We start from the raw sequence: 17024 nt of genomic DNA, 5'->3' as shown, positions 1-17024 counted from the left end.
AGAATAATACGTTGGACCCGGAGGCTGGTGGGGTGGTAGGTGAGGACCAGGGGAACCCTATTCCTAGTGGGGTAGCGAGAGGATGGAGTGAGAGCAGATGTACGTGAAATGGGGGATATGCGTTTAAGAGCAGAGTTGATAGTGAAGAAAGGGAAGCCCCTTTCTTTAAAAAAGGAAGACATCTCCCTCATCCTAGAATGAAAAGCCTCATCTTGAGAGCGGATGCGGCGGAGACGGAGGAATTGCGAGAAGGGGATGGCGTTTTTGCAAGAGACAGGGTGAGAAGAGGAATAGTCCAGATAGCTGTGAGAGTCAGTAGGCTTATAGTAGACATCAGTGGATAAGTTGTCTCCAGAGACAGAAAGATCTAGAAAGGGGAGGGAGGTGTCGGAAATGGACCAGGTAAACTTGAGGGCAGGGTGAAAGTTGGAGGCAAAGTTAATAAAGTCAACGGGTTCTGCATGCGTGCTGACTCTCACAGCTATCTGGACTATTCCTCTTCTCACTCTGCCTCTTGCAAAAACGCCATCCCCTTCTCGCAATTCCTCCGTCTCCGCCACATCTGCTCTCAGGATGAGGCTTTTCATTCTAGGACGAGGGAGATGTCTTCCTTTTTTAAAGAAAGGGGCTTCCCTTCCTCCACTATCAACTCTGCTCTTAAACGCATCTCCCCCATTTCACGTACATCTGCTCTCACTCCATCCTCTCGCCACCCCACTAGGAATAGGGTTCCCCTGGTCCTCACCTACCACCCCACCAGCCTCCGGGTCCAACATATTATTCTCCGTAACTTCCGCCACCTCCAATGGGATCCCACCACTAAGCACATCTTTCCCTCCCCCCCTCTCTCTGCATTCCACAGGGATCACTCCCTACACAACTCCCTTGTCCATTCGTCCCCCCCATCCCTCCCCACTGATCTCCCTCCTGGCACTTATCCGTGTAAGCGGAACAAGTGCTACACATGCCCTTACACTTCCTCCCTTACCACCATTCAGGGCCCCAAACAGTCCTTCCAGGTGAGGCAACACTTCACCTGTGAGTCGACTGGGGTGATATACTGCGTCCAGTGCTCCCGATGTGGCCTTTTATATATTGGCGAGACCCGACGCAGACTGGGAGACCGCTTTGCTGAACACCTATGCTCTGTCCGCCAGAGAAAGCAGGATCTCCCAGTGGCCACACATTTTAATTCCACATCCCATTCCCATTCTGACATGTCCATCCACGGGCCTCCTCTACTGTAAAGATGAAGCCACACTCAGGTTGGAGGAACAACACCTTATATTCCATCTGGGTAGCCTCCAACCTGATGGCATGAACATCGACTTCTCTAACTTCCGCTAAGGCCCCACCTCCCCCTCGTATCCCATCTGTTACTCATTTTTATGCACACATTCCTTCACTCTCCTTTTTCTCCCTCTGTCCCTCTGAATATACCTCTTGCCCATCCTCTGGGTCCCCCCCCCTTGTCTTTCTTCCCAGACCTCCTGTCCCATGATCCTCTCGTATCCCCTTTTGCCTATCACCTGTCCAGCTCTTGGCTCCATCCCTCCCCCTCCTGTCTTCTCCTATCATTTTGGATCTCCCCCTCCCCCTCCCACTTTCAAATCCCTTACTCACTCTTCCTTCAGTTAGTCCTGACGAAGGGTCTCGGCCTGAAACGTCGACTGCACCTCTTCCTAGAGATGCTGCCTGGCCTGCTGCATTCACCAGCAACTTTGATGTGTGTTGCTTGAATTTCCAGCATCTGCAGAATTCCTGTTGTTCATCTTTAACTTTATGCCTTTTGGAAATCAGTTCATTTTTTACTCGCTTAGCTATTCACAGTAACAGAAATTTTGACTGGGGTGCCCAAACTTTTGTATGCCATTGTACATGCACAGATGAAATGAAAGACTTGCATGCAGCAACATCACAGGAACAAAGCATCATCTGAGAACATTAATAAGAAAAACATACATTAAACATAAATTGTACAACATTTATAAAAGAAAAAAACAGAACAAAAAAATCAATTTTGGTGCAAGTGATCGGAGTGGCAATGAGGAGGTTGCCAGTTGGTTCAGGAACCGAATGGTTCCACAGGTACGTGAGATGCTTGAAGTGCCAGTTCCAAGGATGCATTGGTTTTCATTTTAGACCTGTCTGTTGTGGATGAGTGCCAGGAAATGTTAAAGGACATTTCCTTTGATACCCAGAAAATGTCCAAGAAGAGCAGGGTTAGCTGCCTCACTGGCTATCACCCAGCCCCACTCACATCTACTGTAATGAAGTGCTTTGAGACATTGGTCATGGCTGGAATCAGCTCCTGCCTAAGCAACGACCTGGGAGCCCTGCAATTTGCCTCTCATCACAATAGGTCTACAGTGGATGCAATCTCATTGGCTCTCCTCTCAGCCTTGGATCGTCTGAACAATAACAATACGGGTCAGGCTGCTGCTTACACATAGCTCAGTGTTCAACACAATTACACCCTCAGTTCTAATCAACAAGCTCAAAAATGTGGATCTCTGTACCTCTCTCTGCAACATTTCTTCACCAGGAGGTCACAGTTTGTGGGAATTGAAAAAACAATCAGCTCCTCATTGACAAGCAACACTTCACACCTCAAGGATGCATGCTTAGCCCACTGCTGTTCTCTCTCTACCACCACGATTGTGTGGGTAGGCACAGCTCAAATGCCATGTATAAATTTGTTGATGAATCAATTGTTGGCAGAATTTCAGATAGTGATGAGGAAGTGTACAAGAGCCAGATAGATCAGCTGGTTGAGTGGTGTAGCAGCAACAACCTTGCACTCAATGTCAGTAAGACCAAGGAATTGATTGTAGATTTCAGGAAGGGTATGTCAAGGGAACACACACCAGTCTTCACTGAGGGATTCAAAGTGGAAAGAGTGAGCAGTTTCAAGTTCCTGGGTGTCAACATCTCTGACCATCTATCCTGGACCCAACATATTGATGCAATTACAAAGAAGGCATGACAGCAGCCTTATTTCATTTGGCGTTTGACGAGAATTGGTACGTCACTAAAGACACTTGCAAATTTCTATGTATGCTACCATGGAGAGCATTCTAACTTTTGCATTACCCATCTGGTATGGAGTAGCTACTGCACAGGATCGGAAAAAAGCTACAGAAAGTCGTAAACTCAACCAGCTCCATCTTGTGCACTAACCTCCTTAATATTCAGGACACACTAACCTCCCTAGTATCCAAGACACTTTTAAAGGGCGATGCCTCAAAAAGGTGACATCCATCATTATGGGCCCCCATCACCCAGGACATGCCCTCTTCTCATTGCTACCATCAATGATGTGATACAGGAACCTGAAGACTCATACTGAATGTTTCAGGAACAGCTTCTTCCCCCCCCCCCCGATTTCTGAATGGACAATGAACCCATGAATACTATATGAACATTGAATTCTCTAACTTCCGCTAATGCTCCACCTCCCCCTCATACCCCATCTGATTTATTTTTATGCACATATTCTTTCTCTCACTCTTCTTTTTCTCCCTCTGTCCCTCTGACTATACCCCTTGCCCATCCTCTGGGTTCCCCCCCACCTTGTCTTTCTCTCTGGGCCTCCTGTCCCATGATCCTCTCATATCCCCTTTGCCAATCACCTGTCCAGCTCTTGGCTCCATCCCTCCCCCTCCTGTCTTCTCCTATCATTTTGGATCTCCCCCTCCCCCTCCCACTTTCAAATGTCTTACTAACTCTTCCTTCAGTTAGCCCTGACGAAGGGTCTCGGCCCAAAACATCGACTGCACCTCTTCCTAGAGATGCTGCCTGGCCTGCTGCATTCACCAGCAACTTTGATGTGTATTGCTGTCAGTATTTTTCCTCTCTTTTTGCACTAATTTAAATTAATTTTCTTTTTATATATACTTATCGTAATTTAAAGTTTTTATTGCTATGTATTACAACGTACTGCTGCCACAAAATAACAAATTTCACAACATACTTTATGGCAGTGATAATAAACCTAATTCTGACACTGATGTCTTATGTGGGACGTAAATACCAACTAATTGAATAACATTTCTTATTCCCCACTGGATCATGCTGGGGGTTGCCCTCAAATATATGTTGTTAGCAGGTTTCTGGTAGTATTTGCAAAACAATAGGACAGGCTTTTACGTTTGAAATATATAGTTTGCTTCAGTGTAGCATGGATAGTGATGCTAACTGAAGATGTGCAATTATATTTTGCTTTCCCTTTGTGTTTCATTCCTAATAACCCTACATTACCACTTTCTCTGTTTTAAAAGCAGTGACATATATTTAAATTGACTCCATTCGTCATGTTCTTTTTTTTCTCTTTCATTCTTTGCTTTCCAAAGCATAATTGGATTGTTTTCACAGTGTGAGGGTAACAGAATTTGGTTGAACTTGTGTTTATTCAGGAATAGAGGATGGAATGCTATTCACCAGAGCATTGAAATAATCCTGCAAACAAAAACACACAATTTGTCATTGTAAGATTGCTCAAAGACCATAGTATTTTGTAATTATTGTGCTTTATTTTATTGGTACATTTCTGAATACAATCTTAATTCTTTCTTGTCAGCTGGAGCTTGGTACAGTGATATTTGAAGATATTGCCACCATGATTTATGATTGTGAAGACTGGAAACGGCAATATCAGAATTATCTGCTCAATATCAAGTTGATTACTGTTCCTGGAGCTTTAAAAGATGAAGAGGTAAAGCAATAATCTGAGATTTTTTTTATTGATGATAGGTACTTTGAATATATTACTCAACTACTGAACTGGAGGACATTAGTTTAAGATGAGAGAGGAGAGATTTAATAGAAACCTGAAGGGCAACATTTTCATCCAGAGAGTGATTAGGATATGGAACCGGCTTCCAGGGGAATTAGTTGAGACAGGTACATTAACAACATTTAAAAGATACTTGGACAGGTACATTTAATAGGAAAGGTTTAGAAGGATATGGACCAAATGCAGGCAAATGGGAATTTTGATCAGCGTGGAGCAGTTAGGCTGAAGGATCTGTTTCCATGTTGTTTGACTCTAAGAAAAAGGCAAAGAAAGAGTCAATAGATAATACTGGAGGAAATAGCAACAGATTAAAAGAATCAGAGGGCAGGAAAAACTATGATGGATTACCACCTCTACACTATACATTACTGTGCAAAAGTATTAGACATACCTATCTATCTATCTATGGTACCTAAGACTTTTGCACAGTCCTGTAGAAAATAAAGCAATTACACAGGGAGATAAAGCATGTAAAATTTATTTGAGTTTTTTTGGTTGATTGATACTCCTACAGGTACATGCACTTTACTCTTCTGTCAGCAGGGAGAAACTTTCCTCAGCCAACTTGGCATCTTATCTTGAGCAAGGTATGTAAATCTTTAAGCTGTCTGGTGAAAATGCTTTAAATTATATTTCCGAGTGGTAAAAGTTATATTTTTAGCCCAGAGTTTCCCACCTTGGGAATTTTAGTAATGATTTTCTTTAATACCTTGTCAATTTAATTCCTCCTATGGCAAATTAATTCCATATTTTAATCAAAAAGTTATCTAAATGCACCATAGTGAGAGTAACAGCGCTGAAGGGGTACATCCAATAGCCAAGAAAAATGGATTGTTGACCTGACACTCAATGTCTGCAACACTGAGAAAATGATAATGGACTTCAGGAAGTTGGGAAAGTGCATTCCAGTGTGCTCATTGAGGAATCAGTGGTGGAAAAGGTGAGCAGCTTCAAGTTCCTGAGTGTCAACATCATAGGGGATCCCCAACGCATGGAGTGACAAAGAAGGCACACTTGCCAAGAGTTTGAGGAAATTTGGTATGTCATCAAAGACTCTTGCAAATTTCTACAGATGTACAATGGAGAGCATTCTGTCTGGTTGCATCTCGGCATAGTATGGAGCCTGCCATGCACACGATCACAAGTGGCCGAAGAGGGTTGTAGACCCCGCCAGTTCCATCATGTGCACAACACTCCACAGCATGGAGGACATCTTCAAGAGGCTGTGCCTAACCATCCAGAATATGCCCTCTTCATGTTACTACCATTGGAAGAGGTACAGGAGGCTGAGGCTTAATATGTTAATAACAGTTTCTTCCCCACCACCATCATATTTCTGAACAGTCCATCAGCTCATGGACACTACATTGTTATTCACCTTTTGCATAATTAATTTTAGTAACTTACAATAATTTTTATGTGTTGCACTATACTGTTGCTGCAAAACAACACACATCATTGAAAATAAACCTGATTCTGGTTCTGAAGACTTGCAGAGAGACCACTCAAAATCAAAACTGAAAATAATAATTCCATTCTGGATCAAATACCTTGTGTACTACTATCTACATATGCAACTTCCCACTGCCTTGTAATCAAATGAAACTAAAATACAAAGTCAAAGATCCCAGTTTGACTTATGCCTGAATATTTTTTGCAAAACATAAGCTTAATACATGTAATTGTGTGCTAACGGGCCTGGATTAGATAGCAACACCAACTTTAACCAATCTTTATTATTTGGTTTCTTACTACCTTCAATATAATTTGGATTGGGAGGGTGAACAGCCAGCTGGTACCAATGACATGGTAGGATGAGTGATGAGGTTCTGCCTGGGGAGTTCTGCGAGTTAGGTGCCAAGTTAAAGGGCAGGACGTCCAGGGTTGTGATCTCAGGATTGCTACCTTTGCCATGTGCTAATGAGGCTAGAACTAGGAAGATTATATGGTTTAATACATGGCTAAGGAGTTGGTGTAGAAGGGAGGGCGTAAAATTTTTGGATCATTGGACTCTCTACGGAGGAAGGTGGGGCCTGTACAGAAGGGACAGTTTGCACCTGATCTGGAGGGGTGTAATATCCTAGCGGGAAAGTTTATTAATGCTGCATGAGGGAGTGTAAGTTAAAATTGTGGGGGGATGGGAACTGGAGTGACAGAGCAATTAGAAAAATAGAAAACATAGAAACATAGAAAACCTACAGCCCTCAATACAGGCTCTTCGGCTCACAAAGTTGTGCTGAACATGTCCCTACCTTAGAAATTACTAGTGTTACCCATAGGCCTCTATTTTTTCTAAGTTCCATGTACCTATCTAAAAGTCTCTTAAAAGACCCTATCATATCCACCTCCACCACCATTGCTGGCAGCCCATTCCACGCACTCACCGCTCTCTGAGTAAAAAACTTACCCCGACATCTCCTCGGTACCTACTCCCCAGCATCTTAAACCTGTGTCATCTTGTGGCAACCATTTCAGCCCTGGGAAAAAGCCTCTGACTATCCAAACGATCGATGCCTCGTATCATCTTATACACCTCTATCAGGTCACCTCACATCCTCCATCGCTCCAAGGAGAAAAGGCCGAGTTCAGTCAGCCTGCTTTCATAAGGCATGCTCCCCAATCCAGGCAACATCCTTGTAAGTCTCCCCTGCACCCTTTCTATGGCTTCTACATCCTTCCTGTAGTGAGGCGACCAGAACTGAGCACAGTACTCCAAGTGGGGTCTGACCAGCGTCCTATATTGCTGCAACATTACCTCTCGTCTCCTAAATTCAATTCCACGATTAATGAAGGCCAATACACCGTATGCCTTCTTAACCACAGAGTCAACCTGCGCAGCTGCTTTGAGTGTCCTATGGACTCGGACCCCAAGATCCCTCTGATCCTCCACACTGCCAAGACTCTTACCCATAATACTATATTCTGCCATCATATTTGACCTACCAAAATGAACCACTTCACACTTATCTGGGTTGAATTCCATTTTCCACTTCATAGCCCAGTTTTGCATCCTATCAATGTCCCGCTGTAACCTCTGACAGCCCTCCACACTATCCACAACACCTCCAACCTTTGTGTCATCAGCAAACTTACTAACTCATCCCTCCACTTCCTTATCCAGGTCATTTATAAAAATCACAAAGAGTAAGGGGTCCCAGAACAGATCCCTAAGGCACACCACTGGTGATCGACCTCCATGCAGAATATGACCCGTCTACAACCATTCTTTGCCTTCTGTGGGCAAGCCAGTTCTGGATCCAGAAAGCAATGTCCCCTTGGACTCCATGCCTCCTTCTCAATAAGCCTTGCATGGGGTACCTTATCAAATGCCTTGCTGAAATCCATATACACTATATCTACTGCTCTTCCTTCATCAATGTGTTAGTCTCGTCCTCAAAAAAATCAATCAGGCTCGTAAGGCACGGCCTGCCCTTAACAAAGCCATGCTGATTATTCCTAATCATATTATACCTCTCCAAATGTTCATAAATCCCTCCTTTCAGAATCTCCTCCATCAACTTACCAACCACTGAATTAAGTCTCACTGGTCTGTAGATTCCTGGGCTATCCCTACTTCCTTTCTTGAATAAAGGAACAACATCTGCAACCCTCCAATCCTCCGGAACCTCTCCTGTCCCCATTGATGATACAAAGATCATCGCCAGAGGCTCAGCAATCTCCTCCCTCACCTCCCACAGTAGCCTGGGGTACATCTCATCTGGTCCTGGCAACTTATCCAACTTGATGCTTTCCAAGAGCTTCAGCACATCCTCCTCCTTAATATCTACATGCTCAAGCTTTTCAGTCTGCTGCAAGTCTGCACTACAATCACCAAGATCCTTTTCCGTAGTGAATACTGAAGTAAAGTATTCATTAAGTACTCCTGCTATTTCCTCCGGTTCCATACACGCTTTCCCACTGTCACACTTGCTAGGTCCTATTCTTTCACATCTTATCCTCTTGCTCTTCACATACTTGTAGAATGCCTTGGGGTTTTCCTTAATCCTGCCCGCCAAGGCCTTCTCATGGGCCCTTCTGGCTCTCTTAATTTCCTTTATAAGCTCGTTCTTGTTATCCTTATAATTGTCTAGATCCCTAACACTACCCAGCTCTGAACCTTTTGTAAGCTTTTCTTCTTGACTAGATTTATTACAGCCTTTGTACACCACGGTTCATGTACCCTACCATAACTTCCCTGTCTCATTGGAACATACCCGTGCAGAACCGCACACAAATATCCCCTGAACATTTGCCACATTTCTTCCGTACTTTTCCTTGAGAACAACTGTTCCCAATTTAAGCTTCCAATTTCCTGCCTGATAGCCTCATAATTCCCGTTACTCCAATTAAGCGCTTTTCTAACTTGTCTGTTCCTATCTCTCTCCAATGCTATTGTAAAGGAGATATAGTTATGATTACCAGCTCCAAAATGCTCTCCTACTGTGAGATCTGACACCTGACCAGGTTCATTTTCCAATACCAAATGAAGTACAGTCTCTCCTCTTGTAGGCTTATCTACATATTATGTCAAGAAACCTTCCTGAACACACCTAACAAACTCCACCCCATCTAAACCCCTTGCTCTAGGGAGATGCCAATCAATATTTGGGAAATTAAAATCTCCCATCACGACAACTCTGTTTTTATCACCCCTTTTCAGGATTTCTTTCCCCATCTGCTCCTCGATATCCCTCTTACTATTGGGCGGCCTATAAAAAACACCCAGTAGTTATTGACCCCTTCCTGTTCCTAACCTCCACCCACAGAGACTCCGTGGACAATCCCTCCATGTTGTCCACCTTTTCTGCAGCCATGACACTATCTCTGATCAACAGTGCCACGCCCTCACCTCTTTTGCCTCCCTCCCTCCCTTTCCTTTCTAAAACACCTAAAACCGGCACTTGGGGTAACCATTCCTGTCCCTGAGCCATCCAAGTCTCTGTAATGGCTACCACTTCATAGCTCTAAGTACTGATCCAGTGGAGAGGTTGTGGAAGAAAATCTCAGACAAAATTAAGAATCAAAAGGTTGAGCATGGTGCAACTAATGTCCTGAGTTGCATATATTTCAATACAAGTAGTACCGTAGGAAAAACAGATGAGCTCAAGACATGGATCAACACCTGGAATTGTGATGTTGTAGCCATTAGTAAGACTTGATTGCAGGAGGGACAGGACTGGCCGCTTAATATTCTGGGGTTCTGTTGTTTTAGGCATGACAGAGGAGGAGGGATTAAAGGAGGAGGGGTAACGTTATGAGTCAGAGAAAATGTCACAGCAGTGCTCAGTCAAGACAGACTGGAGAACTTGACTAATGAGATGTTATGGGTTGAGCTGAAAAATAAGAAGGGTATGACCATGTTAATTGGGCTATATTACAGACCACCCAAAAATTCGTAGGGATTTAGAGGAACAAATTTGTAAAGAGCTTGCGTTGTTGCAAGAAACATAAGGCTGTTGTGGTAGGTGAGTTTAACTTTCCACATATTGACTGTGTATCCCATACTGTGAAAGGGCTAGATGGGATAAGAGTTTGTCAGATGTGTTCAGGAAAGTTTCTTTCATCAGTACGTAGAAGTTCCAACGAGAGAGTGTGCAATACAGGATACGCTATTAAGGAATGAGACGAGGAAGGTGACAGACGTTTGTTTGGGGGAACACTTTGCATCCTAAGATTACAATGCCATTAACCTGAGGGTAAATATACAAAGAGATAGGTCTGCACCGCTGGGTGAGATTCTAAATTGGAGAAATAGCATCAAAGATTGGCCTCAGAAATGATCTGGCAAGTGTGGATTGTGGCAGGCTGTTTTCTGGCAAAGGTGGACTTGGAAAGTGGGAGACCTTCAAAATGAAATTTTGAGAGTACAAAGAATAAAAGGTGAAGATGGCAGGTTTAGGGAACCTTGGTTTTCAAGAGCTATTGAGGTCCTAGTTAAGAGAAAAAAGGAGAATCATAGCAGGTATAGGCAAGTAGAAACAAATGAGGTGCTTAAGAAGTACAAGAAATGCAAGAGAATACTTAAAAATGAAAGCTAAAAGACGGCATGAAATTGCCCTCACAGACAAGGTGAAGGAGAATCCAAATGGATTCTACCAATATGTTAAGAGCAAAAGGATTGCAAGAGACAAAATTGGTCCTCTGGAAGATGGAGCCAAAAGAGATGGGGGAAATCTTAAATAGGTCTTTTGCGTCTGTATTTACTCAGGAGACAGACATAGAATCTATAGGAGTGAGTCAAAGCAACATCAACTTCATGGATTCTGTACAGATTACCTTTACAGAAACCATGCTGACTTTGAGTTATTTTATCATTAGGCTCCAAGTACCCCGAAACTTCAACCTTAATAATAGACTCCAATTCTTTCCCAACCACTGAGGTTAGGCTAACTGGCCTGTAATTTTCCTTTTTTTGTCTTCCTCCCTTCTTAAAGAGTGGAGTGACATTTACAATCTTCCAGTCTTCTGGTACCATACTAGGATCAAGTGATTCTTGAAAGATTATGACCAATGCATCGGTTATCCCTTCAGCAACCTCTCTCAGGAATGTGGGTTGTAGTCCATCTGGTCCAGGTGATTTATCTGCCTTAAGATCTTCGAGTGTGCCTAGTACTTTTTACTTGGAGTAGCAATGGCACTCACTCCTGCTCCCTGACACTCACGGACCTCTGGCACACTGCTAGTGTCTTCCACAGGGAAGACAGATGCAAAGTATCCATTGAGTTTATCTGCCATTTTTTATGCCCCATTACTACCTCACCGGCATAATTTTCCATTTTTCCAATATCAACTCTCACCTCCCTTTTACTCTCTAAATAACTGAAAAAAAACTTTGGTATCCTGCTTTATATTATTGGGTAGTTTGCCCTCATATTTAATCTTTTCCCTTCTTGTAGCTTTTTAGTTATCTTTCTTTTGCTAGATTTTAAAGGCTTCCCAATCATCCAACTTCCCACTCACTTTTGCTACCTTATATGTCCTTTCCTTGGCTTTTATGCAGACCCTAACTTCCCTTGTCAGTCACAGTTGCCACCCCTACTATATGAGAGCAACTTCTGTGGAACATATCTATCCTGTGCCTTGTGAACTATTCCCAGAAACTTCAGCCATTTCTGCTCTGCCGTCATCCCTGCCAGCATCTTCTTCCAATCCATCTGGTCAAGTCCTCTCTCACGCCTCTGTAATTCCTTTTATTCCATTGCGACGCTGATACATGTGACTTGTGCTTTTCCCTCTCAAATTGCAGTATGAATTCAATCATATTATGATCACTGTCTCCTAAGGTTCCTTTACATTAAGCTCCCTAATAAGATGGGTTGTTATACAACTCTCAGTCTAAGGTGGCCGTTCTCCGGGTAGGCTCAAGCACAGGCTGCTCTAAAAAGCCATCCCTTAGGCATTCAACAAATTCCCTCTCTTGCGATCTGACATCGACCTGATTTTCCCAATCCTCTTGTATATTGAAGTCCATCCTTAGAATTGTGTCATAACCCTTATTACTTGCCTTTTTCAGCTCCTTTTGCAATCTCAGCCCCACATCTTAGCTGCTTTTGGAGGCCTATATATGATTACCATAATGGTTTTTTTACCCCTGCAGTTTCTTAAATCCACTGACAAAGATTCAACATTCTCTGACCCTATGACACTTCTTTCTAAAGATGTAATTCCATCTCTTACCAACAGAACCACACCACCACTTATGCCTTCTTATCTGTCCTTTCGATATAAAGTTTGTCCTTTGATGTTAAGCTTCCAACTATAGCCTTCTTTCAACCATGACTGAGTGATGCCCACAACGTCATACTGACCAATCTCTTAATTGTGCCGCAAGTTTGTCCACTTTATTCAGAATGCTACGCGCATTTAAATACAATACCTTCAATCCCGCATTCTTCACCCTTTTGAATTTTGCCTCTGTGGTATAATTTAACTCTTTGCTCTAGCTGCATTTGTATCCAATTATTGGTTTGTCCTTCCTTACATTCATGTTACATCCATCATCTACCTGTAAACCTGCTGGCTCATCCTCAGCTTTGTCATACTGATTCCCATCCCCCTTCCATATTAGTTTAAACCACTCTCAACAACTCTAGTAAACCTACCTGCAAGAATATTGGTCCCCCTGAGATTCAAGTGCAACCAGAGGGTGGTAGTAGAGGGTTGCCTCTCTAACTGGAAGCCTGTGACTAGTGGTGTGCCACAGGGATTGGGGCTGGGTCCTTTGTTATTTATATGATGTGTCCAGGACAGGTCCTCTGAGATTTAAAGTTACTGACAATCTCCAACTCCGATCCTCCAATGAGTACTGGCTCATGGACCTCTGGTTTCCGTCTCCTGAAGACTACAATCAGTTCCTTGGTCTTATTGACATTGAGTGAGAGGTTGTTGTAATTACACCATTCAGCCAAATTTTCAAACTCCCTCCTGTATCCTGATTCATCACCACCTCTGATAAAAGGCCCACAACAGTGATGTCATTAGAAAACTTGTATATGGTGTTGGAGCTGTACTTAGCCACACAGTCATAGGTGAAAAAAGCAAGTAGAGTAGGAGGCTAAGAACACATCCCTGTGGTGTACCTGTGCTGATGGAGATTGTGGAGGAGATGTTTGTACCATTCTGAACAAACTGGGAACAATCATGAGTAGCAATGTCATGAGATCATGATCTACTATTGTGCCAAGGAGGTATTATACCTACATTAGTTAACTGTTGACCTTTTTGAGTAAGATTTTTTAATACATCATTGTTTTGCGGTAGGCTCCAAGTGAAACAAACTTGAGACTCCTCAGTCTTTTCACAAAAGATGCTTGCAACCAAGAGATACAGAAACGTACAAATTTAATTACTTTCCTACATAAAACAACATTGCTTTCTTTTTTTTTTACTTAACTCATTAAAGCAAGCCAGTTTTACAAGGGGTGGTTGATAAGTTCGTGGCCTAGGGTAGAAGGAGATGAGTTATACAGCTCTCGTTACATGCACATACAGATCAACTCTTTGAATGATTATGCAGAAAGTTCGAAGTCAATAACTCATTTCCTTCTACCTTAGGCCACGAACTTATCAATCACCCCTCGTACATTAAAATTCCCACTCTTCATTTTTAAGTTGAATTTTTAGGAGAAATTGCACATTTTAAGATCTAAATATAGGAAGTCAAAAGATTGCAATTACTTCAAAGTATTTTTATTGAATAATGTGTCACTATCTTGCAAATATAAGAAATAATGTTTTTGTTTTATATGTAGATTCTTCAAGTTTGCGGGTTGATATGAGGTACTACAATGATTTAATGAGCTTAGTGCCTTTGGAGAGTCTCTCCGTGCCTTTAATATTACACTGTATACTGGAACAGGTTCGTATCTGTCGGCATATCATGAATTTTAATAACATATAGGTATATACTCTGAGAGTGTGTGTGTGTGTTGTGTATAATATTAGTATTTAGCACTTACAATTAAATTGGATTGATATTTGACTGAGATGTTTATTTCAATATTCACACACTGGAAACCTTATGGTAAACTAATGTTTACTTTTTAGAAAGGTTAGTTTACCTCACTACCTCACTTTTTTATATATTATCTCTGATTTGCACTATTTTAAATCTATTTAATATACATATACTTACTGTAATTAATTTACTTATTTATTTTTTTCTTTGTATATTGCACTGTACTGCTGCTGCTAAGTTAACAAATTTCACGATACATGCTGGTGATAATAAATCTGATTCTGATTCTGAAGCTTTTAATCTCATTTACATTTGGTTGTCAAGATTAAAGAAAGGTTTTGTTCCAAGAAAATGCAGGGAAAACTTTGCATTATTTGCTCTGTCTTTCAGAGACATAAAACATTAGTAAGGCCCCAAATATTATTGTTGTTCTCCTTTGTTTGGTTCCTCAATATTATAAAAACATAAAACATAGGGGCAGAATTAGGCCATTTGGTCCATCATGCCTGCTTCACCATTCAGTCATAAGTGATTTATTTTCCCCTTTCAGCCCCATTCTCTAGCCCTCTCCTGACAACCTTTGACACCCTTATAAAAACACCTAATTACTCCACCTCCATAGCATCCCTGGCAATGAATTCTGCAGATATGCCACACTCTGGCTTAAGAAATTCTTCCTTATCTCTGTTCTAAAGGGATTCTCTTCAATTTTGAGCCTGTGTAGTCTGGTCCTGGACTCTTCCACTAGTGGAAACATCCTCTTCACTCTATTTAGGCCTTTCAGTATTTTGTAGATTTTTTGATTTTTCTAGATTCAAATGGTACAGGCCCAAAACCATGAAACACATCTTATAATCTAACCCTTTCATTCCCAGGGTCATTCTCTTAAACCTCTAGAACCACTCCAGTGCCAGCACAAACTTTGTTATATATGGGGCCCATAACTTCTCACAATAGTCGACTGTGGTTTGACCAGTGCTTTATATGATGTGCAGTTACTCTTAATCTGAGTTATGAGCAGAAGAGCTGAGGAGAAGTTACTGAATCCTTTTTCTTTTAGCTACATTAATATTTTGGTTGCATTAATATTGTAGACTACTTCAACTTTTGAGTTTCTAATGAATCTCTTGGATGTTTAATTTCTTCTGCTAAGGTAATGTGCAACTTTGATTTTCATTATACGCTCCAGCATTGTTCTGCTGGGATTGTTGCAGCAGTATAAAAAGGAACTGCTTATCCATCCCATTACTTTACAACGTGTATGTATGGTGCTGCTGATTAATGAATGGTTTCCGACCTAAAATTTTCTGTTCCCATGGGTGATGCCTCATCTGCTAAGTATTTCCAGCATTGTCTGACTCTATTCCTGATTTCAGTATATGCACCTTTTTTAAAATTGTCTTTTTTTTTGATTTTTTTATTTAGTTTAAAACAACATCCATAGTCTTGCATTTACTCTAAATGACTGGAGACAACATCTTTTTGCATGCAGCAAGCTGACAATATTAAATAGAAAGTGGTTATGGTCTACTAACAAGTTCGAGGAATTTAATCCTAGGTGGTACACTGGAAGCACTTTAATCTCCCTTACTTTGCAGGATTTTTCAGGCAGTTTCTTGCACCACTAGTAAAATTTCTACGTTTGTACGTGGAAATGCCTTTGTTTTTCCACATGCATAAGTTTCAGATCTCCTGCACAAATGCAGTAGTCCCAAACCTGTTGGCTGAGCTCCATTAACAGATGAGCTTCAGTGTGCTGCTGGAGTTGCCATAGAACTCCAACAATGGAAGAGGAGCTTGAGATTCCTTAACATTTACACTGGGAATTTTCTCTCAGAACCTACTCTGAGTTAGGCTTGCACAAAGCCTATTCATCTGAAAAGGGATTACAAGGACGGAGGGAAGAAGAGCAAGTTAGAAAACTTTAATTGTATTTTTAAATGTTTTGGCTTAATTTGTAATCTTTTCTTAATTATGTTTCAAATTAAGCCAAATTGGGGTGGGGTGGGATGGGGTAGGTGGCATTGTGGAACTTTCATGCTGTCCTCTGTATCCAGAGACGTTTTGTGGACATCATAATTCTTTGCTGGCTAATCCGTGCTATAAAATAATATCATCCTGAGCTACTGAGCATAAGGGTCATCTGATCTAGCCAGAGTGGCCTTTGGCCTTTTAATTCTGAGGAGGGTGTATAAAGTGAATGGAGAGAGTGTACAACAGGCCCTATGAGAGAATTCTAGCATATAGACTAATTCTTGTATGTACTTCGGATGTTTCCTCTATCCCCAGACATAGGATTTCACGACTATTACTTAACAAGCTTTTGAATTACCTATATCAGTACAACAAGAAAAAAAAGACTTATAATGCAAAAATACACCTTTACTTATTATTGTTTAATATATTATTAGAACATAATCATTAAAGATAATTACCCTAATAATGAAAATTGCTTTCTAATGTGACTACAATATAGTAAAACAGTTATTTTCCAAGATAGTTACCAAAACACTTTATGAGCATTGATCTCTTTGTAATACTTAGGTTGTGGCAACAGAAGAAAGTCTAACTCCTCCAAGTGAACTTGCTCCTAAATCACGGAAAGATGGACTGGATCAGAGTCTGGCAGATCACTTACTATCTACTGTGATTAGTCTCTCCATGTCTGAAGATGATAAGCAGGTATCAAAATGTTCCAAATACCAACATTTCAAATGGGGAAATACTTGCAATATAATCCTTAACAGTTACTGAAATTACTATTTTATTTGG

The 17024-nt window shown here is 41.5% G+C and overlaps 1 protein-coding gene across 11 annotated transcripts in view; it reads left to right on the top strand.

Annotated features, from left to right (window-relative positions):
• Positions 1-17024, top strand: part of spag17 (sperm associated antigen 17) — a 287464-nt gene that overhangs the window by 53464 nt on the left and 216976 nt on the right. For 10 of the 11 annotated variants that reach the window (XM_072260331.1, XM_072260332.1, XM_072260334.1 and 7 more), the window contains exons 10-13: positions 4580-4714; positions 5310-5382; positions 14047-14153; positions 16797-16934. In XM_072260331.1, the coding sequence (XP_072116432.1) occupies positions 4580-4714; positions 5310-5382; positions 14047-14153; positions 16797-16934 (453 nt within the window). Of the gene's footprint in view, positions 1-4579; positions 4715-5309; positions 5383-14046; positions 14154-16796; positions 16935-17024 lie in introns of those variants that run through there. The other variant, XM_072260338.1, reaches the window with a different exon arrangement.

This window comes from Mobula birostris, chromosome 6, assembly GCF_030028105.1.
Source record: "Mobula birostris isolate sMobBir1 chromosome 6, sMobBir1.hap1, whole genome shotgun sequence".
Classification (NCBI taxonomy): Eukaryota; Metazoa; Chordata; class Chondrichthyes; order Myliobatiformes; family Myliobatidae; genus Mobula; species Mobula birostris.
The sequence above is the reverse complement of the archived record's forward strand: the minus strand, read 5'-3'. Positions and strand labels throughout refer to the sequence as shown.